The following is a 25,380-nucleotide window of genomic DNA, read 5'->3' as shown; positions in this document are numbered from 1 at the left end:
ACCCCATCTCTACTAAAAACAAATACAAAAATTAGCCAAGCATGGTGGCGCGTGCCTGTAATCCCAGCTACTCAGGAGGCTGAGGCATGAGAATCGCTTGAACCCCGGAAGTGGAGGTGGCAGTGAGCTGAGATCATGCCACTGCACTACAGCCTGCGCCACAGAGTGACTCTGTCTCAAAAAAGCAAACAAACAAAAACAAAACAAAACAAAAAACATCTTCTATCATGTGGGAAAAATGGGACTGTGGGAAGGCATTCATTTGTTCAACAAGCATGTAACAGACATGGAGTGGGTGCTATAGCTAGACATCAGGAATACCTACCTTCCCTGAAGGAGCTTACATGACATGATGATTTCATGGTATGATGATAGAGATATGTTAGAATACTATGTGCTCACAGAGATGTTCTCAATCAGACTTGGTAGAGATGTCATCAAAGAGGTAATCTCTAAGCTTGGTTTTAACACATGAGTAGGAATTGGCCAGCAAAGAAGGGGAAGAGCATTCTATCTGCAATAGGGAAAATTATTTTATTACTATTATTATTTTTTGAGACAGGATCTCACGCTGTCCCCCAGGCTGGAGTGCAGTAGTGCAGTCATGGCTCACTGCAGCCTAGACCTCCCAGGCTTAAGTGATCCTCCCACCTCAGCCTCTCAAGTAGCTGGGACCACAGGTGCATGCCACCACGCCCAGCTCATTTTTGTATTTTTTTGTAGAGACGGGGTTTCACCACGTTGCCCACAGTGGTCTCAAACTCCTAGACTCAAGTCATCCTCCCTCCTCAGCCTCCCAAAGTGCTGAGATTACAGGTGTGAGCCACCGCCTGTAATAATTTGCCAGGGCAAATTATTAAGTAAAACTCTTAAATATCTGTGTTCACACTTCTCCCACGCCTTCCTAGGAAAGAGATGGGGAGAGGAGATGTGTGTTTCTAAAGACTAGGCGCTAGACTAGGAGGTAGGGACAACGTAGAAGCTTCTTTGATGGGTAGGACAGGGGTGGAGGCTGGAGTTTGAAAGTGCTGTCAGTAAGGAGGGGGAAGAAGTTGACCTAAGAGCTTCCCTAGAGGCTAAATGTAGGGCATCCTTAAGCTGGCTTAAACTCTTCAGTCTTCCTTACTTCCTCACTTCTCATTAGAGAATCAGATGGTGTGGAATTCTGAAACAAGGCCTGGGTTCAGAGCCAGGGATACCACTTACTCATTAGGTAGTCTTGTTCATATGACTTCACTTTTTAAAATCTGCCTTCTCATCTGTAAGATAAGGATAATGATAATATCTCCCTCGTACAGTGTTGTAAAGATCTAATTAGGTAATGGATGTGAAAAAATATTGAAAATTGTAAAACACTATAATAATACCAGTCACTATTTTTTTTTAATTATACTTTAAGTTCTGGGGTACATGTGCAGAACGTGCAGGTTTGTCACACAGGTGCACGTACCATGGTGGTTTGCTGCACCCATCAACTTGTCATCTACATTAGGTATTTCTCCTAAGGCTATCCCTCCCCTAGCCCGCCACCCACCAACAGGCCCCGGTGTGTGATGTTCCCCTCCCTGTGTCCAGGTGTTCTCATTGTTCAACTCCCACTTATGAGTGAGAACATGCGGTGTTTGGTTTTCTGTTCTTTTATTAGTTTTCTGAGAATGATGGTTTCCAGCTTCATCCATGTCCCTGCAAAGGACATGAACTCATCTTTTTTTATGGCTGTATAGTATTCTATGGTGTATATGTGCCACATTTTCCTTATACAGTCTATCATTGATGGGCATTTGGGTTGGTTCCAAGTCTTTGCTATTGCAAATGATCAGTGTGCACACAATAAACATATATGTGCATGTGTCTTTATAGTAGACACTCTGTTGCGCAGGCTGGAGTGCAATGGCACAATCCCAGCTCACTGCAACCTTCCCCTCTTGGGTTCAAGCGAGTCTCCTGCCACAGCCTCCCAAGTAGCTGGGATTACAGGTGTGTGCCATCACACCTGGCTAATTTTTTAATTTTTAGTAAAGACGGAGTTTCAGCATGTTGGCCAGGCTGGTCTCGAACTCCTGGCCTCAAGCAATCTGCCTGCCTCGGCCTCTCAAAGCGCTGGGATTACAGGCGTGAGCCACCGTACCCAGCCCCACCAGTCAGTATTATTATGTAATAAGCAATGAAGTCTGGTTGATTGTATCTCAGGTATATCTCCTTCCCCAACTTTACTTCTGTTCATCCCCTGTTCTGATTTGGTTCAGGCTTCTATCTTCTCTATGTCGTTTCTGTAGACCCTCTATATTTTCAAATGCTCCTAAAGGAATTTTTCCACAGAGCTTACTTTAAAACTGTCTAGGACATGCTACTATCTAAATAAAGGACAAACTCAACCGGGCATGGTGGCTTGTGCCTATAATCGCAACACTTTGGGAGGCTGAGGCAGGAGGATCATTTGAGCACAGGAGCTCGAGACCAGCTTGGGCAACATGGCGAAACCCCATCTCTACAAAAAAATACAAAAATTAGCTGGCCATGATGGCACACACCTGTAGCCACAGGTACTAGGAAAGCTGAGATGGGAGGATCACTTGAGCTAGGAGGTTGAGGTTGCAGTGAGCAGAGATGGGAGGATCACTTGAGCTAGGAGGTTGAGGGTGCAGTGAGCAGAGGTCGCACCACTGCACTCCAGCCTGGGTGACAGAGCAAGACCCTGTCTCGAAAAAAAAAAAAAAAAAAAAAAAAAGGGACAAACTTCTTAGCTTAGCACAAGGTTCTTTTTGAACTTGATTTGACTTGTCTTTCTAGATTTATCTCCTCTCTTCCTGCTACACACCCTACTCCTCAGCCTCACTGAATTTCTTACTATTGCTCAAACAATCCATTTTCACCTGTATTGTTCCCCCTTCTGGAATGACTTTTCTCCTTCCTGATCATCCTTCCATCACCTTCTAATCACATTGTTCTCTCTTTTCCATTTGGCACATCTATTCGCCCTTAAGCGCTGGCTCAAGTGTCATCCACTCCCCAGTTCTCTCAGTAGCACTTGGCATGCCCCTCTATGACAACACTTACCATACTGTTTTGTAAACATTAGTTTGAGAGGCTTTTAGATTGCTACTAGCCCTATTGTGAGCACAGGGAAGAAAGACACCTATTCGTAGCTGGATCTTCCCTAGTACCTGAAACAAAAGAGGACCGTATATATATACTTTTAAATAAACAAATAAGCTCTACAGACCAGACAGGACATAGACAAAAAATTAAACAGCTTTGGGAGGCCTACGCAGGTGGATCACCCAAGGTCAGGAGTTGGAGATCAGCCTGGCCAACATGGTGAAATCCAGTCTCTACTAAAAATACAAAAATTGCTTTTTCCTTTTCCGGTTGCAGCGCCGCGCGGTGAGGTTCTCTCGTCCACGCTCGCAGCCATGCCGTCCAAGGGCCCGCTGCAGTCGGTGCAGGTCTTCGGACGCAAGAAGACAGCCACAGCTGTGGCGCACTGCAAACGCGGCAATGGTCTCATCAAGGTGAACGGGCGGCCCCTGGAGATGATTGAGCCGCGCACGCTACAGTACAAGCTGCTGGAGCCAGTTCTGCTTCTTGGCAAGGAGCGATTTGCTGGTGTAGACATCCGTGTCCGTGTGAAGGGTGGTGGTCACGTGGCCCAGATTTATGCTATCCGTCAGTCCATCTCCAAAGCCCTGGTGGCCTATTACCAGAAATATGTGGATGAGGCTTCCAAGAAGGAGATCAAAGACATCCTCATCCAGTATGACCGGACCCTGCTGGTAGCTGATCCTCGTCGCTGCGAGTCCAAAAAGTTTGGAGGCCCTGGTGCCCGTGCTCGCTACCAGAAATCCTACCGATAAGCCCATCATGACTCAAAATTCACCTGTATAATAAACAGTTTTTGAGGGATTTTAAAGTTTCAAAAAAAAAAATAAATAAATAATACAAAAATTAGCCAGATGTGGTGGTGCACACCTGTAATCCCAGCTACTCGGGAGGCTGAGGATGTAGAATTACTTGAACCCAGAGGTGGAAGTTGCAGTGAGCCAAGATTGCACCACTGTACTCCAGCCTGGGCAACAGAGTGAGACTCTGTCAAAAAAAAAAAAAAAAAAAATTAAACAGCACAAGGCAGTAAAGGAACCAAGAGTTACATATCTACAAGTTCCAAATGAAAAGTAGAGAAAACAAGAGTCATGATCATTTGAATTTGGGAAAACTCCAGGATGGGATATGAAACTTGGTACCCACCAATATAATACCAATGATCTTACATGGTTCCTTCAAACTGGGTTCACACTCCTCCTCTCTACCTTGCCTCTCCTGCCCCAGACTTGGAGCTCTTTTGAAGTTGGCAGCAGGTCTCTTGTTCATCTTTTCATCTTGCATTCTTTCTTTATCTACTGGCATCTAGCCAGATGTTTTGCACATAAGCACCCAATAAACCTAAAGATTCTATTAAGCCTGGGTGGGATTTGGATAGATGGAGTAGAAGGAAGAAGAAATCCAGATCAGGGACGCAGCAGGAATGTGTTAGTTTCCTGTTGCTTCTCTAACAAATTATCACAAAAGGTGGCTAAGAACAACACATATTTACCATTTTATAGTTCTAGAGATCAGAAGTCTGAAATTAGGTCTAACAGGGCTGAAATTAAAGTGTTGACAGGGCCATGTTCCTTATAGAGGATTGAGGGGAGAGAATCTGTTTCCTTGACTTTTTTCAGTTTCTAGAAGCTACTGCATTCCTTGGCTCATGGCCCCACCTCACCCTTACCCCTGCTTCTGTCATCACATCCCCCTCCCTTATTTTGGCTTTTCCTCTTATAAGGACCATTGTCATCACATTGAGATCACCTGGAGAGTCTTCTCATCTCTAGATCTGTAATTTAATCACATCTGCAAAGTCCCTTTTGCCATGTAAGATAACATATACACAGGTTCTGGGGATTAGGACATGGATACTTTGGGAGCCATTATTCTGTCTACCACAAAGAGCAAAGCTAGACATAAGAATGAGCAACTAATGTTTGGAGATGGACCTTTCCAGCTGAAGCAAAGGGTTGATTTGATTAGAAGACAAGCGAGTTTGGAGATAGACCCTCGAATATCAGAGTAAGGAGTTTTAGTTTTATCCTATAGAAAGTAAGCATTTAAAGGTGGGTGAGCAGGGAGTTAACAACGAAAGAAGTAATCTAGCAGACCCCTAAAGACCCTAGAGTATATAAATCTGGTGGTTATGCTTGAGGCAAGCAAAAACAGAATTAAAAGATTAGGGACAAAGAGACCACACAAAGGTGAATACACTGCTGTTCGCTGTCCTATCGAGTTTCTTCTTTTTGCTAGATGTTCCTTGTGCATCCATGATAAATGGTGAATTATTTCCCTTCTTGAATTCTCAACTTTTGTCTAGTGGAAGTCTACAGTCTTGTTATAACCCCTCTGCTCAGAAGAGTCTGCCGCAGCAGTTGGGAAATCACGTATTTAGGGTAAGAAGTGGAGAGGAAGAAAGGGGATAAGATGTGAACTGATTAATTTGTTCACTGATTAGAAGAGGCTGAGCTTCACAGGAAAGGGTTTCGATGGTTTGGAAAGACAGGGACTCTACCTCTTGGTTGTAAACAACAGGAACCCAATGCATAGTGAGTTAGAAAAAGAATTTACTAGCTTTTGGCCGGGCACAGTGGCTCACGCCTGTAATCCCAGCACTTTGGGAGGCTGAGGTGGACTGATCACAAGGTCAGGAGATCGAGACCATCCTGGCTAACACAGTGAAACCCCGTCTCTACTAAAAATACAAAAAAATTAGCTGGGCGTGGTGGCGGGCGCCCATAGTCCCAGCTACTCAGGAGGCTGAGGCAGGAGAATGGCGTGAACCTGGGAGGCGGAGCTTGCAGTGAGCTGAGATCACACCACTGTACTCCAGCCTGGGTGACAGAGTGAGACTTCGTCTCAAAAAAATAAATAAATAAAATAAAATAAAAAAGAAAAAAGAAAAAGAATTTACTAGCTTTAATGGCATCTCTATGACGATGATTTCCAAATTCACATTGCCAAATTGCATAAATTAATAAGTAGAGCTGCTGCTTGTCGCAGGCATGATGGCTTCAAGGTTACTTTGCATAGCTGGAACGCTGGCCATGAAGGCTTTGAGGGCTTGCAGTCCCAGTGGGGTGCAATCGCAATAAGACATATATGAGTCTGAAGAGCAAACTCATACATATCCAATTGCCTAGTGGATATCTTTACTTGGATGTCCAAAAGGCAAATCAAACTCAACATGGCCCAAACTTGTTCCTGACCTTCCCTTTCCCGTTCCCCCTCACCAAACCTACTCCTCCTATCATTTCCCCCATTTCAATTAGTGAAAACTCCACCATCTTTGTTGCTCAAGTCAAATACTTTGCAGTTATCTTTCATTCACCCTCCACATTCAAACTATCAAGAAATTCCATCGGCTTTACTTTCAAGTCTTTAATAAGGAATCTGACCATTTCTTTTCACTGGTACAACTACCACCCTGGTTCAAACCATCTCTCACCCAAATGATTGGACTAGCCTGCTAACTAGTCTCCCTGTCCATACTTCTATTGGTTTGTTTTCAATGCAAGAGCCAGAGTGATCCCTGTTATAAAACATGTTAGATCATATCACTCCTCTACTCAAAATCCTCCAATGGCTACCTATCCTACTTAGAGAAAACCAAAGTCCTCACACAATAGCCTACAATATCCTACACAATATGGCTTCTGGTTACCTTTCTGACTTCATCTTTCACTACTCTTTTCCTTGCTCATTGCACTCCAGCTACACTGGCATCTTTGCTGTTCTTCTAATACATCAGACATAGTATGCACTTGCCATTCCCTTTGTCTGGATAATTTTTCCCTAGATAGCCACATAGCTTATTTCCTTGCATCCTTCAGATCTTTACAAAAATGCTATCTTATTAGTGAGTCCTTCCTTGATCATCCTATTTAAAATATTTATTATGAGGGAGGGGAAGAAGGAGCCAATGCAATGACTAGTCTTTATTGGAGAGAAGATACTTTACAGCACATTTTGAGCAATTAGTGCCAGGGATCACTCGGCCAACTTGTGGGGCATCAGCTTGTAATGGGTTCACAGTTAGAGCATCGCTGGGTCTTGCCTTTGTGCAGCCAGAACCAGTTGACAGCACTGTCGTCCTCTTCACCGATGCAGCTCACTATAATCTTGGTGATGGAGGGAGCTGTTAGGGTCTTCCCTGGTGCCTGAAGCTGCCTTTGGGGGTAGTATATTGTATGGGTCCAATCTCACACATGGCTATCATGAACTCCCTCTCCAGCCCAGTCATCTGCTTGTCATCAGTAGGAACACCACCTCCAGATGCCATGAAGCATGCTGCAACCAACCCATTGGGACTGTAAGCCCTCAGGCCTATGCGGCTAGTGCTCCAGCTCTGAAAATTAACCTTGAAGCCATGATGCCTGTGACAAGCAGCAGCTTTATTTATTTATTTATTGAGACAGAGTCTCACCCTGTCACCCAGGCTAGAGTGGAGTGCCATGAACATGGCTCACTACAGCCTCAACCTCCTAGGTTCAATTGATCCTCCTGCTTCAGCTTCCCAAGGAAGCAACTCTATTTAAAATCTTAATGCCTCTTCCATCTCTATCCCCTTTCAGTTTTATTTTTATTAACACTGATCACTAACATCTATACATTTTACTCATCTAGTTTATTGTCTACCTTTCCTTCTACACAGATTGTGAATTCCAAGAGGACACAATGTATATCCTGTTTGTTCGCAGATGTATCGTCAATGCCCAGAATAGTATCTGGCATAGAATAACCTTTTTAAAATAAATATTTGTTGAATAAATGAATGAAAAATCAGGTGATAACTTCAGGCATGGTTAGATCCAGGTTCTTGGCATGTCATTGGAATTTTGTCCTGTCTCGTAGCTTTTCTCTCCTCTGCGTTGGCTTCATTCTCAAGCAGGCTTGATGTGTTACAGGTGATGATAAGACGGCCACCAGTGGCTGCAGGTTTACATTCTAACAATTTTGCAGCCTAAATGGAGAGAGAGTGAGTGCCTCTTTCCTGATTGTTCCAGAGAAAGCCTTGGATATATCACATTGTCTGGGCTTGGGTCAAGTGACAATCCCTAAAGCAGTGTCTATGGGTAGAGGAGGAAAATGTTGTGACTGACTGGGCCTGGGTCATGCGACCCTTTGGAACTGGGGATAAAGTTCAGCTCCATTTAGACTGAGAAGAGGGGAGAGGTGGTTTCCTAAAAGAAAAGGGGGTGCTATCACTGGAAGAAGATGGCAGCTAGACAACAAATGTCCACCGCAAATGTCAATGACCCACCTGCCGACTGAGCCCAGAACAGCGTTCTTCTCCGGCCTCTCCATTTTCACACGCAGCCAGATGAGCCTCTGACCGTGGTTAAGCTTCTCTCCTCCCAAATGTTTTTTCCCCTGCCTCTGTCGGGTAACGGCTTCCTCATCCCTCATTGCCTGGTCCAACTATGATCTCCCTCACCCCGACTCTTAACAGATACTGTCTCTCTCCCTCTTCTGAGTATCCTGTTTGTTTCTACTTCTCTTGTAGTTAGTTTTGTACGCCATGCCTTGTATAATATTTTACTTACTTGTATACATCATGAGTTCCTTTTGAAAAAGGGTACGGTCCATTCCCGGGGTGTCCACGCCACCGCCTCACGCCCTCTGGGAACCGCGGTGATTCGATGCCGGCTGAGGCCGCCAGGGAGCGCTCGGCGCCCGGCACGAGGCCGTCAAGGGCGGGAGGCGCTGTGATTGGCAGACGCGGCCGTCAATCGGGCGCAGGCGGGGCGGGCCGGGCCGCCTGGGAGGCCTCTGGGCGGGAGGCGGGGCCTGCATGAATGGGGCGCGCGTCGCGCGGGCTGCAGTCGGCGCTAGCGGGGGAAGCCCGAGTCCCGGCCGGGAGTGGGTGGGAGGAAGCGAGGTTGGCGGGGGGAGGGAAAGAGCGCGGGGGGCGGGGAGGGGCAGCGCCCGGGCGGCGCGCCGAGCGCGGCGAGGCGGCGGGTGTGAGCAAGAGTCGGCCGCCTCCGTCCCCCTCGCTTCGGTGCGGTTGTCCGCTACGCTGCCTCTGCCCTCGCCGCGCGCCCCCGCCAGCGGGACTCTAGGGAACCCCCGGCGCCCTAGACGGGGCCGAGGAGTCGGGACTTGGGGAGCCGGCGCTGAGGGAGGAGCCTGGTCGGAGCCGCGGAGCCGAAAGCTCCGGAGCGTGGAGGTGGGGGGCCGAGGCCCCTGAGGGGGCCCCGCCGCGATGGGCAACCTGGAGAGCGCCGAGGGGGGCCCGGGAGAACCCCCCTCTGTCCCGTTGTTGCTGCCGCCCGGCAAGATGCCGATGCCTGAGCCCTGTGAGCTGGAGGAAAGGTTCGCCCTGGTGCTGGTGAGAGCTGAGCCCAGCCCCTTCCCCCGCCTACCGCCCCTCAGGTCCCGACGCCCGGGCTGGGACTTTGTGCTGGGCCCCCGTCCCGCCCACCCTTTCAGTCGGGGTCCCGAATGGATCCCGGCCTCCAGTGTCTTCCCAGGAACCTCTGAGCAGCCGCTGGCCGGCCCGGACAGCCCCGTCGGGGATCTCGGGACCGACGCCTCCACCGCTGGACCCTTAGGAGAAGTCCCCAGCTCGGGACCGTCCTAGGAACCAGGCTTCTCCCTCCTTCCTCCCCCTTCTGCTGCCCTTTTCCCGTCTCCCCGCTTCTTCGCCAGGCTCCCCGTCCCTAGCATTCTCAGCCCGGAGCCTCTCGCGGGTGGGGGAAATTCAGAAGCGCGGCGGGCTGGCTCCTCAGCAGACTTCCCTGAGTGGGGACACCGCCTCTCCTGCGAACATGGAGGCTTCCCAGGGAGTGGGTCCCACTCCCAGCCCAGACCAGATGTTTGGGGGGAGAGGGGGATGGGGAGGGGGCTGGCAGCTCCTGAAGGGAGTGGAATAAGGAGTATGCCATTCTGCTTATATTCGGAACGGCCTGCAGGCATCCTGCTAAGTTAGAGTGGATTTGCCTAAAAGGCTGAACATGTGGATAAACCATTTCACTGGGGTATTTCTCCAAGTGAAACAATACACAAACCATCCCGCCTCCTCCCCCCCTTTTCATGTTAAGCCATAGTGACTGGTTTGTGTTGTTTAGCCTGTGCTTTTTAGTCTTTCTGTAGGTTTCAAACGGTCTGTATAAATGGGTTTTTAGAGCTGACTTTGGGATTCTTCTTTGGTGTGGAAATTGGACATTGATGTCAGTGGCTCTATGAAGCAAGAGGTTCTGAGCTGGTATCACCGGAAAGGAGCCAGAGAATATGTTGGCGCTGAAAATGAAGTTTTGCAGAGCGGAAACATTGTTAAACCGGGGTTAATCTTTGAGAAATTTGGGGAAATAGTTCTCACTTCCCCAAAGAGTTTTTCTAAGAAGGAGTAATAATTCTGGCGTTATTGTTGGTATGGCCTGAAGGGCCGACTCTGCCTTTGCCTCTGCCCATCAGGAGGGATAAGTTGTGGACTTAGCATCCTTATTGGATTTCATCTGCCTTGGAATAAGGAGATTAGATCTGTTGGCAACAGTGGAGCTGTCTAGAGATCTTGGCCTCTCCGATGGTAGAGAATCTGACATCAGCCCACTGGCACCAGAGCTGGCTCAAAGAGGGTCCACAGTGTTCCAAGGGGAAGTGGTGTCGCTGGCACCTCTCTGCCTGCCAGCTCTGCGAAGGGCCGAAGGGATGTGGGCCATACATCCTGTGGCCCTCTGCATTTCCCCCAGCCTCCTCAGGGGGATCGGGTGAGTCAGTGATTACCAATGTGCTGTGACCATCTCACAGGCTGAGGAGGAGAGACTGGGACTTGGTGGCCTTGAGAACAAGAGCCCAACTGTTGGGGAAAAGAGTGGGAGGGGATCTGCACTCTGGTGGGGGTGTGAAAAACCCCAGCAAGCTGACACAAGTTAGCTATAGAAATTGGGGAGAAAGGGATGGGATGAGGTGGATTGGGTGGGAGGCTGCCTTAGGTAGGAGCTGCCAGGCCATTTTTTGTGAGAGCTCAGAACCAGAATCCATCATGTTCTTAATTGGCCCTTGGTTGACCAGTTCATTTAGTTAGCAAACTAATGGCTTAATATTCACAAAATGCACGTGATGTCCTAGTTAACTAGGACACCAGAGCACCAGGAGAACCCAGGTCAAACGGGGGACTGGACCACCCACTTGCATGCCTTCCTTTCTGTATAAAATTTTGATTTGTTTCCTCATGCCTTTTGTTTTGGTCTTGTTTCTGTGTGCCTGAGCTGCTGCTGATGAAGGGTTGGAACAGGGCAGGCCAGAGCTAGTTAGTTGTCTCAGGAGATGGGATTTCACCTCAGTTTCCCAATACAGGGAAATCATCCCTTCTTGGGGATTTGAGTTCTTCTCTGGGGGCTCTTAAGTGTCCCTGTGTCCACTGTTCTAAAAGGTACCCTTTCTACCATGCTTTGGGAACAGTACTGACTGAGTTACGTGTTTGACCCAGGTGCAGGCTCAGGGGTATTTCCTGAATAGTCAGGAGAAGCATAGTGTAGTAGAAAAAGCAAGGACTCTGGCTTAGCAAATATCTTAACTTCTCTGAGCCTAGACTTCTTCCTCATCTGTAAAATGGAGGTAATCCTGTTCTGGTGAGATTGTGAGAATTAGGTGAGCCCCTGTATATAAGGTGCTTGGCACCCAGTAAGTACTCAATATAGATTAGCTTCTTTTTTTTTTTTTTTTTTTTTTGAGATGGAGTCTGGCTGTGTCACCCAGGCTGGAGTGCGGCAGCACAATCTCGGCTCACTGCAAACTCGGCCTCCTGGGTTCAAGCAGTTCTCCTGCTTCAGCCTCCCCAGTAGCTGGGATTACAGGCATGTGCCACTACACCTGGCTAATTTTTGTATTTTTAGTAGAGACGGGGTTTCGCCATGGTTGCCAGGCTGGTCTCTAACTCCTGACCTCAGGTGATCCACCCGCCTTGGCCTCCCAAAGTGCTGGGATTACAGGCATGAGCCACCGTGCCTGGCCAGATCAGCTTATTTTTGTTGATGGCGTGAAACAGTCAGATAAGCTGTTCCTTTCTCACCTTTTTCTTTACTAGATTGTCAGCTTCATTATAACTGGTTTGGTTTTTTGAAAAAGCTATTTGGGAGGTTTGTTGAGGTGACATAGTGGTGTCCTGGTTAAGCTTATGGACTTTGAAATCAGAGTGGATTCAACTGTTTCATCCATAGTCTTTGGTTAGAAGAGTGTTTGACCTCAAGCAAGTTATCTGATTCCCAGTCTTCTCTTATACATGGGGATAATAATAACGTTTGCCACATGAGGTTGTTGTGTGGATTTAATGAAATTGGAAGTCAAATACTTAACAGAGTCTGGCATCTACTACATGCTTGGTAAATGGTAGCTTTTAAGTTTGTACCTCTCAGCAGTGACTCAGATCTGAGATCACTTGTGTTCCCAAAAAGGGGTTTTAGAGTTTAGAAATCTGATAAAACCAATTACCCTGTTGTGTATATCCAGTCTCAGCATATGGCTGCTGTTGTAAGCTGGAGGGCTTCCTTAGCCCCAGTGTGTCTGTGGAAAACCCCCTGAAGAGTATCCTCGCTGGGGAAGTTGTATCAGTGCTGAGTCAAGACCACAGGCTCCCAGCCTTCTGTTCTAGACACATGATCTGTCAGCCAGAGTTGAAGAGCTTGAGATGAGGGCTATGAGAAGATTTGATGAGGACATTGATTCCAAGAATCCTAACCCAGCCCAGTGCCTTAATTCAGGGCTTCCCTACTAGTGTGCTGCAGATGGATCACAGGTGTGCTGGAATACTGATCCCCTTATTCCTAGGGGCAGCTAAAGTTCCCAGTAAGTCCCCTCTGGATGGGATCAGCTTCTACCCCATGTACTGTACAAACAGTATTATTTTCTAGGTGTGCCTCGATGTGAAAAAGGTTGTGAAGCTGCTGTGTTACACTGCTTCTTGGCATCCTTCCTTATCCCCTATCTGAGTAGCACTTCCCATTCTGTTGGGTATTGAGAAGTTTGGGGTTGGGGCAATTAATGGAGCTCCTCTTTATGAATACCAGAATGAGAGCCAATCTCTGGTCTGATACAGTCCCAGTGTGTTTTGGTCCAAACTAGATTACTACCCAAACTCAGTTGCTCAGAAGCTAGTATTCTGGCCAGTACTGGACTTTCCATAGAGAGGGGAGGCAGAGGGCTCTAAGGTCTTTGAAAGGATAGCTGTCTGTCTTTGTTGTAATTGTACTCTGATTTTTCTCTTTGTTGATTTACTACAGACTTGACATGGAGTCTAAAAGTTCTGATGCCAGAAAAAGCCCTGTGTATCCCTTAGGAGGAGGCTTTCAGGGCATAAGGGTAGGGTTGTGTGACAGGGGCTATCCCTGCTGCAGTTTCTCCTCTCACATTTCCCTGGTGATGACTGACAACTTGGGGATTTTTCTGTAAGTGTAGCATTGATGTGGGAGCTAAGCTGGCCTGGGTGCTAGTTGTCTAAGAGGCTTTGAGGGGCCTCCTTTGACACAGAAAGGGGCTGGGAAAAACTTGGACTAAATATCAGGTTCCAAATCGCCATGGTGGAAATTTTTTTCCCAGCCCTCAGGATTGTGGTGAATTAGTTCAGGCTGGAATAGAACTTGGGAGGGGGCAGGGAAAGGGCCTTTGACAGCAGCTGGTCAGAGGAACCTTCTTCTTGTTCAGAGACCCCACAGAGAAGACCCTAGGCCACAGAGAGGAGTCTTATTCCCTTGACCTTCTGATATGACCCTGCCTTAGTCTGGGGGAAGCCTGTGTGTGGTGGGGAAGGGACTGATGGAGTGGACTCTGTCGTTTGGGAATGTTTTCATTGCCCAGAGGGAGATTCAGCGTTTTTTTTGTTTTGTTTTGTTTTGGTTTTTTTCCTCTTAAAGTAATACTTATTCCCTAAAGAAAGTATGAGACAATTCAGAAAGAAGAAAAGACTAAAGATTTAGATTAAAGAAAAACATCTATATATTCTCTAGTTTCTTTACCAAATGCAAATATTTTCTTAGTTCCTTTACCAAATGCAGCTGATGTGCTTTAAAACCTTTATATTTTTTTCTCTGCATAGAGTTTTATACAATGTTTTGATATTTGATTTATTTATTTAAGACAGAGTCTCACTCTGTCGCCCATGGTGGAGTGCAGTGACATGATCATGGCTCACTGCACCTCACTGCACCTCACTGCAGCTTTGAACTCCCAGACTTGAGCGATCCTCCTGCCTCAGCCTCCTGAGTAGCTAGACCACAGGCGTGCACCACCATGCCTGGCTAATTTTTTCACTTTTTGTAGAGATGGGTTCTTGCTTTGTTGCCCACATTGGTTTCAAACTCCTAGGCTCAAGTGATTCTTCCACCTCAGTCACCCAAAGTATTGGGATTTTAGGCATGAGCCACCATGCCCTGCCGGTATATATGTTTTTTATCCAGTTTTTTTGTTTGTTTTTTGCTTTTGTTATTTCATTAGTTTTCCCAGGCTAGTAATTGTAAATGGTTTGTTTTTGTTTTTGTTTTTGAGACAGTCTCACTCTGTCACCCAGGCTGGAATGCAGTGGTACAATCTCTGCTCACTGCAACCTCTGCCTCCTGGGTTCAAGCGATTCTCCTGCCTCGCCTCCCAAATAGCTGGGATGACAGGCGCCTGCCACCACGCCTGGCTAATTTTTGTATTTTTAGTAGAGATGGGGTTTCACCATGTTGGCCAGGCTGGTCTCGAACCCCTGGCCTCAAGTGATCTGCCCACCTCAGCCTCCCAAAGTTCTGGGATTACAGGCAAGAGCCACCAAGCCTGGCCTGTAAACATTTAAATGCTTGTACGATGGTCCATCAAGTGAATGTACCTTTGTTTGCTTACCCATACACCTTTTCTTAGATATTTAGGTTTTTTGCTTCTGTTTGCCATCATAAACAATGCTGTGATGAACATCTTGGCGTACAAAGTATTTTCAATATTTAGAGTTTTCCTTGGGATATAAACTCAAAATAGAACTTGCTAGATTGTAGGATATAACTGTTTTTGTTTCCAAATGGTTTTTAAAAGAGGGAATAATGTATGAGAATGTTTTTAAAAGGACGGAAGAGGATTGAGAATAGCTTCTTTTCTCCTGATTATGAAAATAATACATATTTATTAGGTAAATTTGGAACTTACTGAAAAGTATAAAGAAGATAATAAAACCTATAATCTCACCATCTACTATTAACACTTTGATGTATGTGTATATATATTTTTTAACAATTGGGATCATACTGTGTATATTTTGTAAACTGATTTGTTCATTTACTATTTTAAGCATTTTCTCATTTGCTTATATATTATTCAGTATCATTATTTCTTTTTTTTTTGAGATGGAGTCTCACTCTGTTGCCCAGGCTGGAGTGCAATGGCCCGATCTCGGCTCACTGCAACCTCCACCTCCTGGGTTCAAGCAATTCTCCTGCCTCAGCCTCCCAAGTAGCTGGGATTACAGGTGCCAACCACCACGCCTGGCTAATTTTTTCATATTTTTAGTAGAGATGGGGTTTCACCATGTTGGCCAGGCTGGTCTCAAACTTCTGACCTTAGATCTACCGACCTTGGCCTCCCAAAGTGCTGGGATTACAGGTGTGAGCTACTGCGCCCAGCCCAGTATCATGATTTCATTACTGCATAGTACTCTATAATATTTTATCACTGCCTTATGTTGCCTTTTTGAGATGGAGTCTTGCTCTGTTGCCCAGGTTGGAGTGCAATGGTGTGATCTCAGCTCACTGCAACCTCTGCTTCCTGGGTTCAAGCAATTCTTCTGCCTCAACCTCCTGAGTAACTGGGATTACAGGTGCATGCCACCACGCCTGGCTAATTTTTGTATTTTTAGTAGAGACGGGGTTTTGCCATGTTGGCCAGGCTGATCTCAAACTCCTGACCTCATGCGATCCACTTGCCTCGGGCTCCCAAAGTTTTGGGATTATAGGCATGAGCCACTGCGTCCAGCCTATCTTACCCTTTTAAAATCTCTCTTTTTTTGAGACGGAGTCTTGCTCTGTCGCCCAGGCTGGAGTTCAGTGGCTCGATCTCGGCTCACTGCAAGTTCTGCCTCCCGGGTTCACACCATTCTCCTGCCTCAGCCTCCCGAGTAGCTGGGACTACAGGTGCCTGCCACCACGCCTGGCTAATTTTTTGTATATTTAGTAGAGACGGGGTTTCACCATGTTAGCCAGGATGGTCTCGGTCTCCTGACCTCACGATCCGCCTGCCTCGGCCTCCCAAAGTGCTGGGATTACAGGCGTGAGCACCACGCCCGGCCTAAAATCTTTTTTTTTGCTGTTACAAATAACGTTGTGTTGAACATCCTGTGCGTAAATATTTGTGTCCATCTCTGATTATTTCCTTAGGATAAATTGCTAGAAGTGAAATTATTGGGCCAAAGGGTATATGGTTTTTAAAGGTCTTTGAGACATATATCTTCTGAAAAAGTTTTATCAGTTACCTTTTCCACTGATAGTATATGTGTCTACCTTTCTCTGTAAGCTAACCGTTACTGAGTGAATTAATGTTTTTAAAGCCTTTGCCAGTTTGATTAATTAGACATGCTATCTTGTTTTACTTTGCAGTTCTCTGAACATTTCATTGTAAGTGTTTTGGCCATCTTTTATTTGCGTTCTTTGCTCTCTGTTGGGGATTTATTATATACATATGTCTATGTAATAAATGTATACATTTCCTATAGTTTTTCATTATAAAATATTTTTCACATATGAAAGCATATGTAACTGTTATGTAAGGTTAAAATAATAAAATGGATGCCAGTGTATCCACTGTGGAGTTCTTGGAATTGCTTCCTGCCCCTTATTTTCTTCCTGCTACTTTATCTGGGATGAAAAAGCCCTTTCTCAGGACTCACTGAGTCTGTGTTCTGCAGCTGGGACAGTCCAGGTGGCAGCCACACCAGTGCTTCCTAATTCTGTCTGTGGGGAAACAACTAACTGCTACAGCTGGTGAGAACAGGAACTGGTCTTGGTGGAAATAACTGATCTTCAGTGAAGTGAAAAAAGAAGCCAAAGTGGAGAGGAAATGAGACGACAGATCCTCCCCTGCCCCTGAGGTTGCTTGGGAAGGCTGGGCAGAGCCGGGGTCCTGGTTCTGTGGTCAGCACCAAAGTATGTGCCCCAGAAGTGACTGTAGTAAGCCCATGGGACAGCAGTGCTGGCTGCCTGAAGTCAGCATGTCATCTGGTCTGCCAGACCAGTCACTTCCATTCTAGGGAAACATTTCTCCCACGTCTCCAGACCAGTCTCTTCCATTCTGGGGAAACATTTCTCCCACGTCTGAGCTGAGCAATAGCAGAGCCAGGGAAAGGCTGGGGGTTCATCGCGGTTCAGAAATGACTTTAAAGAAGGGGGAGGACCTTTTTCTTTGAAGATAGAGGAGGGGAGGGTCCTGTCAGCATACAGGCTCCCTCTCTCCTGCTTCTTGCTGGGTACTTCTGAATAGCAGCAGGTGAGAACTTAAGGGATTTAAGGTTGTCATTCATGAAGAAGTGAAGTGGATTCCAGAATAGAACTGAGCTGGGCAGCTAGAATTCCTGCATTCCATTTCCAGTTTCTCTCTTTTGTCTCTCTGGGCAAAGTTAGGTCTTTGTATCTTGTTTTCCTTTCACATGGAGAGTGAGTCAGTCCCCCAAGAAAGGTGTAGAAGTGTCAAGCTCCCTCTGTGTCCTGGAGATACTCTTGTTGTCTTTGCCTCCCACTTTCCTCTCTACTTCTCTTTTCCTCTTTTAGAATCTTCCTCTTTCCAGGTTCTCTTACCCTTTCTGTCTTCCATCATCTCACAACAAAGTTGTGGGTTGGGGTTTGTGTGTTGGGTACGGGAGGACATGGATAGGGTGTTTTTTTTTTGGGGTGGGGAGCAGTATCTCCCCTCCTTCAGCTTTACTATTATGCATACTCTTCTTAGTTTATAAAGTATTTTGAGGTCCTTGAAAGGTGTTCTCAATAATGTCCAGAACCACGAGGGGCTAGCAGAATTATTTACATGGCAGATTTTGCCAGTAGAGGACAAGTTTAGGCTCTTGTATATTAGCGATGGTTTAATTCTTATCCTTATCCCCTGCCTCCATCTCTTTTACCACCTTCCCCCCCCTCACCCAGAGTTATGGCCAAAACTGGAGTGGGGGCTGGTAATCTTACCTCTGGGTCCCTTATACACACTAACAGGGAAAATACGTACTTTCTCCCCTGTTTTCTCATTTCTACTCAGATTCAGAATGGAGAATATCATAGTCCTCTTTTAATTGTTCGGTGCCTCTCTAAGAAAGTTGACATGAGCCTGGTCGTTGGGTACTTTAGGAGATGGATATTTGGTTTTAAAAACTACCTATAGCTTAGAGCAGTTTCTGTTCTTGTTTTTACCCAGAAGCTGGGGAGCCAGTCAATAGATCCTCCTAGTGTTTCCCATGAAACCTTAAAAAAAATTTTGTTCTGGGAGGAAGCAGTAGACCATTGGTTTTGGAATCAGAAGACTTAGGTTCTGATCCAGCTTTATAGTCCTTTTTTTTTTTTCAGCTGCACGACCTTCGGCAAATCCTGTAACTTTTCTGAGTCAGTTTCATCCTTTATGACATGTGTAACGTAACGATAATACCTATCCTACAGGTTTTTGAGGATGCTTACGGGAGACAACATAGTGAAAACACTTTGTAACCTATAAAGGTGTTAAAAATAAATATTTATTATGTATACATTACCCACTTTATCTCCTCTCGGAATTCCATAAGTTAAAGTAGCTTTCAACTGAGGGAGGTATTGTCCCAGGAGGGAGTTTTTGGAAGCACTTGAGGATGTTTTGATTATCATACTGACTGGGAGTGGTAGGCTTTCTAGCTGAGGGCCAAGGCTGTTAAACATCCCTCTGTGTTTGGGTCATGTTTGGGTGAGTCCCACACAATGAAGAAGGATCCTGCCCAAAATGTGGTTGGCACCCCTGCTGAGATTTGCCTTCTACTTATCTGTACCTCCTTTGTCCTATGTACCAATTGAGGATGAAGCTTCAAGAGCAGTAAAAGGGAAGACAGAGCCATGGTATGTGGTGCTTTCTTGGTTTTCCCATTTCCTAGCACACCTTTAGGAAAGAGGTGGACCTCTTTTTATTACCTCTGCCTGTTAGTTTAATACCTGATTCCTCTGTACTGTGGGCTCTACCCTAAAACTCATCAAGTGGCAGTTTGGGATGTGCATACTACACTCACCCTCTGGTCAGATACTCAAGCCAGAGTGAAAGTTTTTATAAGTTGGGAATATGAGAGGTCTGTCAACAGTAGTTCTGAATCTTTTGGGTAACAGATACCTTTGGAAATCCAGTTAAATCTGTGGTCCCTATTTCCCCTTTCCCCCTCCCATGTATATATGAACACATGTAGTATTTTGGGAGTTTTAAAGACCATTTTTGGATTTGCTAAGGAAGCCCTGGCTGCCAGCCTGGAGGAATGGGAAGTGATAGCTGGGTGAGGAAACTCTACTGCAGGAACTCCTTGATACAGTTTTAGTACTCTTGATCCTTGGTAAGAAGGAGCCCTGGTTATTGGTTCAGATAAAATAATGCTGCTGTTAGTGGTTCCAACAGAAAGAGCTTGTTGAAACTTGGGTGATTCCCATTCAGAGGGAGATATTCAGGCCCTTGGACAGTTTAACTTTGATTAAGGATCCTTTGTGGTGGGGTCTACCTCTTTGAACTAGGGACTAGGGCCTTTGGGAAGATCCAGGTGGAGATAATAGGATGTACAGCTGGCCCTCCTTATCTGTGGGTTCTGTATCTGTGGATTCAACCAACTTCAGATATAAAATATTTGAAAAAATTGTGCATGTACTGATCATGTAGCGTTTTTTTCCTTGTAATTATTCTGTAAACAAAACAGTATAACAACTGTAGGTGAGTCTTAAACAACAAGGCCTTGAATCGTGTGGGTGTGCTTATACGCAGATTTTTCAATCAAACGAGAATTGAGTAGTAAGAATTGAAAACCTTATAAGGAGGGCAGACTTTTTCATACACATGGGTTCTATGGGGCCTGTGGAGTTTGAGTATGCTCAGGTTTTGGTTCCAGGACCAGGCTTGGAGCCATTTGGTCTGGTCCTGGAACCAATTCCCCACATATACTGAGGGACAACTGTATTTACATAGCACTTAATTGTATTAAGTATTATAAACAGTTTAGAGGTGATTTAAAGTATATAGGAGGATGTGTGTAGGTTGTATGCAATTACTATATAATTTTGTATCAGAGACTTGAGCATCTGGGGATTTTGGTATTCTAGAGAGGTCCTAGAACCAATCTCCTTCAGATACCAAGAGATAACTATACTTTGACAAATCCCAGGAACCCAATGGCCTCTTGCAGTGACGGACAAAGGTTAGGTAATATCCTGTGTTTGGAGGTACTACCTGCCTAAAGCAGCAACTCTTTGCTGCAGGCCTGAGGTCCTTGGGGGAATATCTGGGTAGTGGGCTTCCCAGCATCTGCCTGGGAGAAGGATGGAACGTTTGTTTCTCTAGCAATGCTTAAATCTTCTCTTCTACCTTACCAAAAAATAAAAATAAAAATAAAAATAAAAAATGACCTGTACCTTTTTTGACTGCTCGGATATTTCATAACAGAATTTTTATAGGAAAATTTACATCTTTTGGGGGACTTATGAAAAAAAAATCTTTAAGACAACACTCTGTTTTTTCTGGGTAGAGTCCCTCATCTCATCCTTTTAGGAATGGCTCAGTGTCTGGTCCTTACCGAATGCCTGGATTTAACTTGTAAGGGTTAAGGAAAGACAGTTAACATTTGTTGGATGTATGCCGCATACTTTGACATGTGTTATCTCATTTAACTTGACAACAACTCTATGAGGCAGTATTTCACTGCAGTGTTTTTTTACAGGCAATATGAAGCTAGGGCTCAGAGGGTTTAACTAAGCGGGGATGGTCTCAGCTTAAATGTCACTTACTTAGGCCTTAAGGAAACTATTTTTGGTTAGATTTTTTATTCATGCTAAAAGGACTGTTGGAAAAACAACTTCTAAAAGATGCTTAATCTTTATTTTTTATATATAGATTTTAAATTAATAAAAAAGTATCTGTAAGGGTACAAATAAAACCAATAATGCTAGTTAGTTACCTCTGGGATTCGGGGTTGGGGGAGGAACCATGATGGGAAGAACAGATTCAAGAGGAATTTAGCTTTATCTATAATGTTTACATCTGAAATTTTTATTTGTATATTTTTTAGACACAGTGTTTTGTTTTGTTCCCTAAACTGGAGTCGAACTCTTGGGCCCTCCCACCTTATCCTTTGGAGTAGCTGGGACTACAGGAGTGTACCACCATGCCTAGCTATAATGTTTACTTTTTTTTTACAAGGATAATTCATTTATGTATTAGTTATGTAATTAAAAGTTAAATAATAGAAAAAGTTTTTTAACTTCACTAGAAATCAAGGAGATGAAAATTTAGAGGATATACTTTTTTTTTTTTTGAGATGGAGTTTCGTTCTTGTTGCCCAGGCTGGAGTGCAATGGCGCAATCTCAGCTCACTGCAACCTCTGTTGGCCTGGGTTCAAGCAATTCTCCTGCCTCAGCCTCCCGAGTAGCTGGGATTACAGGTGCCTGCCATTGCACCCGGCTAATTTTTTGTAGTTTTTAGTAGAGATGGGGTTTCACCATCTTGGCCAGGCTGGTCCTGGAACTCCTGACCTCATGATCCACCTGCCTCGGCCTCCCAAAGTGCTGAGATTGCAGGCGTGAGCCACCGCGCTCGTCCTGATGTACTTATACTAATCATCTGGGTGAAATTTTGAAGACTGACAATGTCCGTGGTCAATATTAATGGCAGAGTAATTCGGTACAGACATTTTAGAAGGCATTTTACAGGGTTTATCCATTTAAAATGTGCGTGTTCTCTAACTCCCCCACCTCACCTTTAGGAAACCATTCTGCAGAACAGTTTACACATGTGATGGAAGGTGCATGTAAGGAATAATCGGGGCTACATTGTTTAACATAAAAAAAGGAATGGGGAAGAGCCTGATGGTCCATTCCTTGCTTAAATTTACTGCTCTCCCATTCACCTACTCAGGTCAAATCCTGGGAGTTATTTTTAATTTTTTCTTTTCCTTTCTCCATACCCACTGTATGAGTAAGTCTTGCTGATTTCATCTCCAAAAATAGGCTGGGCGTGGTGGCTCATGCCTGTAATTCCAGCACTTTGGGAGGCTGAGGCTGGAGGATCACTTGAGGCCAGGAGTTCGAGACTAGCCTGGGCAACATAGTGAGACCCTGTCTCTACAAAAAATAAAAATTAGCTGGGTGTAGTGGCATGTGCCTGTAGTCCAATCCCTGAGGATTGCCTGAGCCCAAGAGTTTGAGGTTGCAGTGAGCCGTGATTGTGCCCCTGCACTTCGGCCTGGGCCTCTGAATGAGACCCTGTCTTTAGAAAAAATAAGATTGTTGGTGGCTCACGCCTGTAATCCCAGCACTTGGGGAGGCCGAGATGGGCGGATCACCTGAGGTTGGGAGTTTGAGACCAGCCTGACCAACGTGGAGAAACCCCGCCTCTACTAAAAATACAAAATTAGCCAGGTGTGGTGGCGCATGCCTGTAATCCCAGCTAGTCAGGAGGCTGATGCAGGAGAATTGCTTGAACCCAGGAGGCAGAGGTTGCAGTGAGTCGAGATTGCACCATTGCACTCCAGCCTGGGCAACATGAGCGAAACTCTGTCTCAAAAAAAAACAAAAAAAAAACAAACAAAAACAAAGAAAACAAGATTGGGAGGCTGAGGCGGGTGGATCACTTCAGCCCAGGAGTTTAAGACCAGCCTGGCCAACATGACAAAACTGTTTCTGCTAAAAAATTAGCTGGGTGTAGTGGTGCGTGCTTATAGTCCCAGCTACTGGGGAGGCTGAGGCACAAGAATCACTTGAACCTGGGAGGTAGAGGCTGCAGTGAGCCGAGATGGCACCACTGTACTCCAGCCTGGGTGAGAGCGAGACTATCTCAAAAAAAAAACACAAAAAAAAGTGAAAAAAAAAAAAAAGAAAAAACTGTCTGTCTCTCTATGTATATGTAATCTGCCTGTCCCTTTTCTCTACTGCCACCACCCTGGTCTAAGTCAAGATCAGCTCTTGCTTGTATTGCAGCCAACCAACTGGCTTTCCATTTTCCTCTCTTATGCCTATCTCCGTCTTCCCACCCATTCTCCACAAAGCACCCAAATTTAAAATATAAATTAAATAACATCATTCCCTGGCCTAAAAACCTTTAATGGCTTCCCTTTGTATTATACTAGAAGGAAAAATGCAAACTCCTGACACAGACCCTTAAGATTGCATAATTTGACGCCTGCTGACCTTTTTAACCTTATTGCCCTCCTGTTTACGAAGTTCCACATTAACCCTCTTTCGTTCAGGACAAGCTCCTTTCTATCTCAGGATCTTTGCACAAGCTATTTCCTCTCCTGGGATACCCTTTGCCTGGATGTTAAAATGACTCTTTCTAGTTTATACTTCAGGTCTCAATTTTTAAAAATGCCACCTCTCAGATCTTCCCTACTTACTATTCTTTTTCTTAGTTAGCATCCTATTCATTCTTTTTCCATTTTACAATTATTTGATTACTTGTTTATTATCCGTCTCCCAGATTGTTGATTCAGTGAGGGTGGGGACATTATGTTTGCTTATCACTCACTGTACAGCCAAATACCTGGCACAGGGTAGGCACTCAGTAAATGGCTGTGGCAAATGGGAATCTCCAAGATATATATGTATGTGTAAATATCATCTAAAAAGGCAATTAGAAGACTGTATATATAATGCTTTATAAAAACCATATATGGTTGTATATAAATACATAGAAAAAAGGCCTAGAAAAATAAACACCAACCTATTAACTGTGGTGAACTATGGAGGGGATTGAGTGGGGTTGAGGGCTGAATAGTTACTGATTTTTTATTCTATAAGCTTTGAGTTGGTTGAATTTTTTTCTTTTACATTATCTACTTGTGTATTCCTCCTTTAAGAGAAAAGGAAGAATAAAAACTGGGTGGGGAGGGGGTGGACTGAAGTTTTTTTTTGGAGACAAGGTCTCTTTTGCCTAGCTCAGAGTGCAGTAGTGTGATCACAATCTCAACTTCTCAGGCTCAATCAGTCCTCCCAAGTAGCTGGGACTACAGGTGTGCACCACCATGCCTGGCTAATTTTTGTATTTTTTGAATAGACAGGGTCTCGCTATGTTGCCCAGGCTGTTGTTGAACTCATGGGCTCAAGCAATCTGCCTGCCTTGGCCTCCGAAAGTGTTGAGATTACAGGCATGAACCACTGTGCCCAGCCAGACCCAACTTTTTTTTTTTTTGAAATGGAGTCTTGCTACGTCGGCCAGGCTGGAGTGCAGTGGCGTGATCTTGGTTCACTGCAACCTCCACCTCCCGGGTTCAAGCAATTCTCCTGCCTCAGCCTTCTGAGTAGCTAGGACTACAGACGTGCAAGACCACGCCCAGCTAATTTTTGTATTTTTAGTAGAGATGCGGGTTTCACCATGTTGGCCAGGCTGGTCTCAAACTACTGACCTCAAGTGATCCACCCATCTTGGCCTACCAAAGTGCTGAGATTATAGGCGTGAGCCACCGCACCCAGCCAGACCCAATTTTTAATGGAAAAAAAAAAAAAAAGCTCCTCTCTTACTTTTTGCACTAAGCCAAAAGAAAAGTGCAAGAGAGAGAAAGGGCACCAGTGGGGTCAGCAACTGGCCACTGCCCTGTGCCCTGTGCTGAACTTGGCACTGTTTCCACAGTAAAAAAGAATCCTAAGAGATGCTCTTTTGCCCTGAAGCTGTATTTTAAATTATTTAATGTAGGCATGATCCTGGTCCCCCAGACACAGGCAGGCTATGTATTTTTAGTCTCTTTCATTTCCAGGCCAGTGAAAGCTGCATCTCCAGCCTTGGCAGAGCCATAGCCCTTGAAGTCAGCAAAGAGAATAAACCTGAGCTCTAGGCTGTGCTGCATCTCAGCTTCTCAAAGTCAAGTCGGTTCAGCAGCTATGACCACCGTGACAATCATTTTCTCTAGATTCTTGCCTTCTAGAAATAAGGATAGCTAATAATTTTAATAGCTAACATTTATTGTGTGATAATGGTATACCAAGCACCATGCAAAACACTTTACACACATTATCTCATTTAATCATCACAACTCTGTGAAGTACTTGTTGTTATCTCCATTTTATAGAAGAGGAAACTGAGGTCCAGGTAGGTTAAATAGCTCACCTAGGATCACACACTAGTAGGTGGCAAAGTTGGGATTTGAGTCCAAGCAG

General features: G+C 45.2%; 2 protein-coding genes across 6 annotated transcripts in view; both read left to right on the top strand.

Moving 5' to 3' along the window:
- The first annotated feature begins 1,836 nt into the window (after positions 1-1,836).
- On the top strand, positions 1,837-3,903 carry LOC100450150 (small ribosomal subunit protein uS9). Its single transcript, XM_054527947.1, has one exon. The coding sequence runs from the start codon at positions 3,414-3,416 to the stop codon at positions 3,852-3,854; it is 441 nt and encodes a 146-aa protein (XP_054383922.1). The 5' UTR covers positions 1,837-3,413; the 3' UTR covers positions 3,855-3,903.
- A 5,104-nt stretch (positions 3,904-9,007) lies between these two features.
- The window catches only part of FMNL3 (formin like 3), a 62,568-nt gene continuing 46,195 nt past the window's right edge, over positions 9,008-25,380 (top strand). For 4 of the 5 annotated variants that reach the window (XM_002823196.6, XM_024257124.2, XM_002823195.6 and 1 more), the window contains exon 1: positions 9,009-9,415. In XM_002823196.6, coding sequence (XP_002823242.1) covers positions 9,290-9,415 — 126 coding nt within the window. In that variant the 5' untranslated portion in view covers positions 9,009-9,289. Of the gene's footprint in view, positions 9,416-25,380 lie in introns of all 5 variants that reach the window. The other variant, XM_009247690.4, reaches the window with a different exon arrangement.

The sequence above is a fragment of the Pongo abelii genome, chromosome 10, assembly GCF_028885655.2.
Source record: "Pongo abelii isolate AG06213 chromosome 10, NHGRI_mPonAbe1-v2.0_pri, whole genome shotgun sequence".
NCBI lineage: Eukaryota > Metazoa > Chordata > Mammalia > Primates > Hominidae > Pongo > Pongo abelii.
This window is presented reverse-complemented; position numbering and strand designations above follow the sequence as displayed.

Excerpts from the sequence above, each read along its gene's own strand:
- LOC100450150 (XM_054527947.1), top strand. The coding sequence starts at position 3,414 with ATGCCGTCCAAGGGCCCGCTGCAGTCGGTGCAGGTCTTCGGACGCAAG.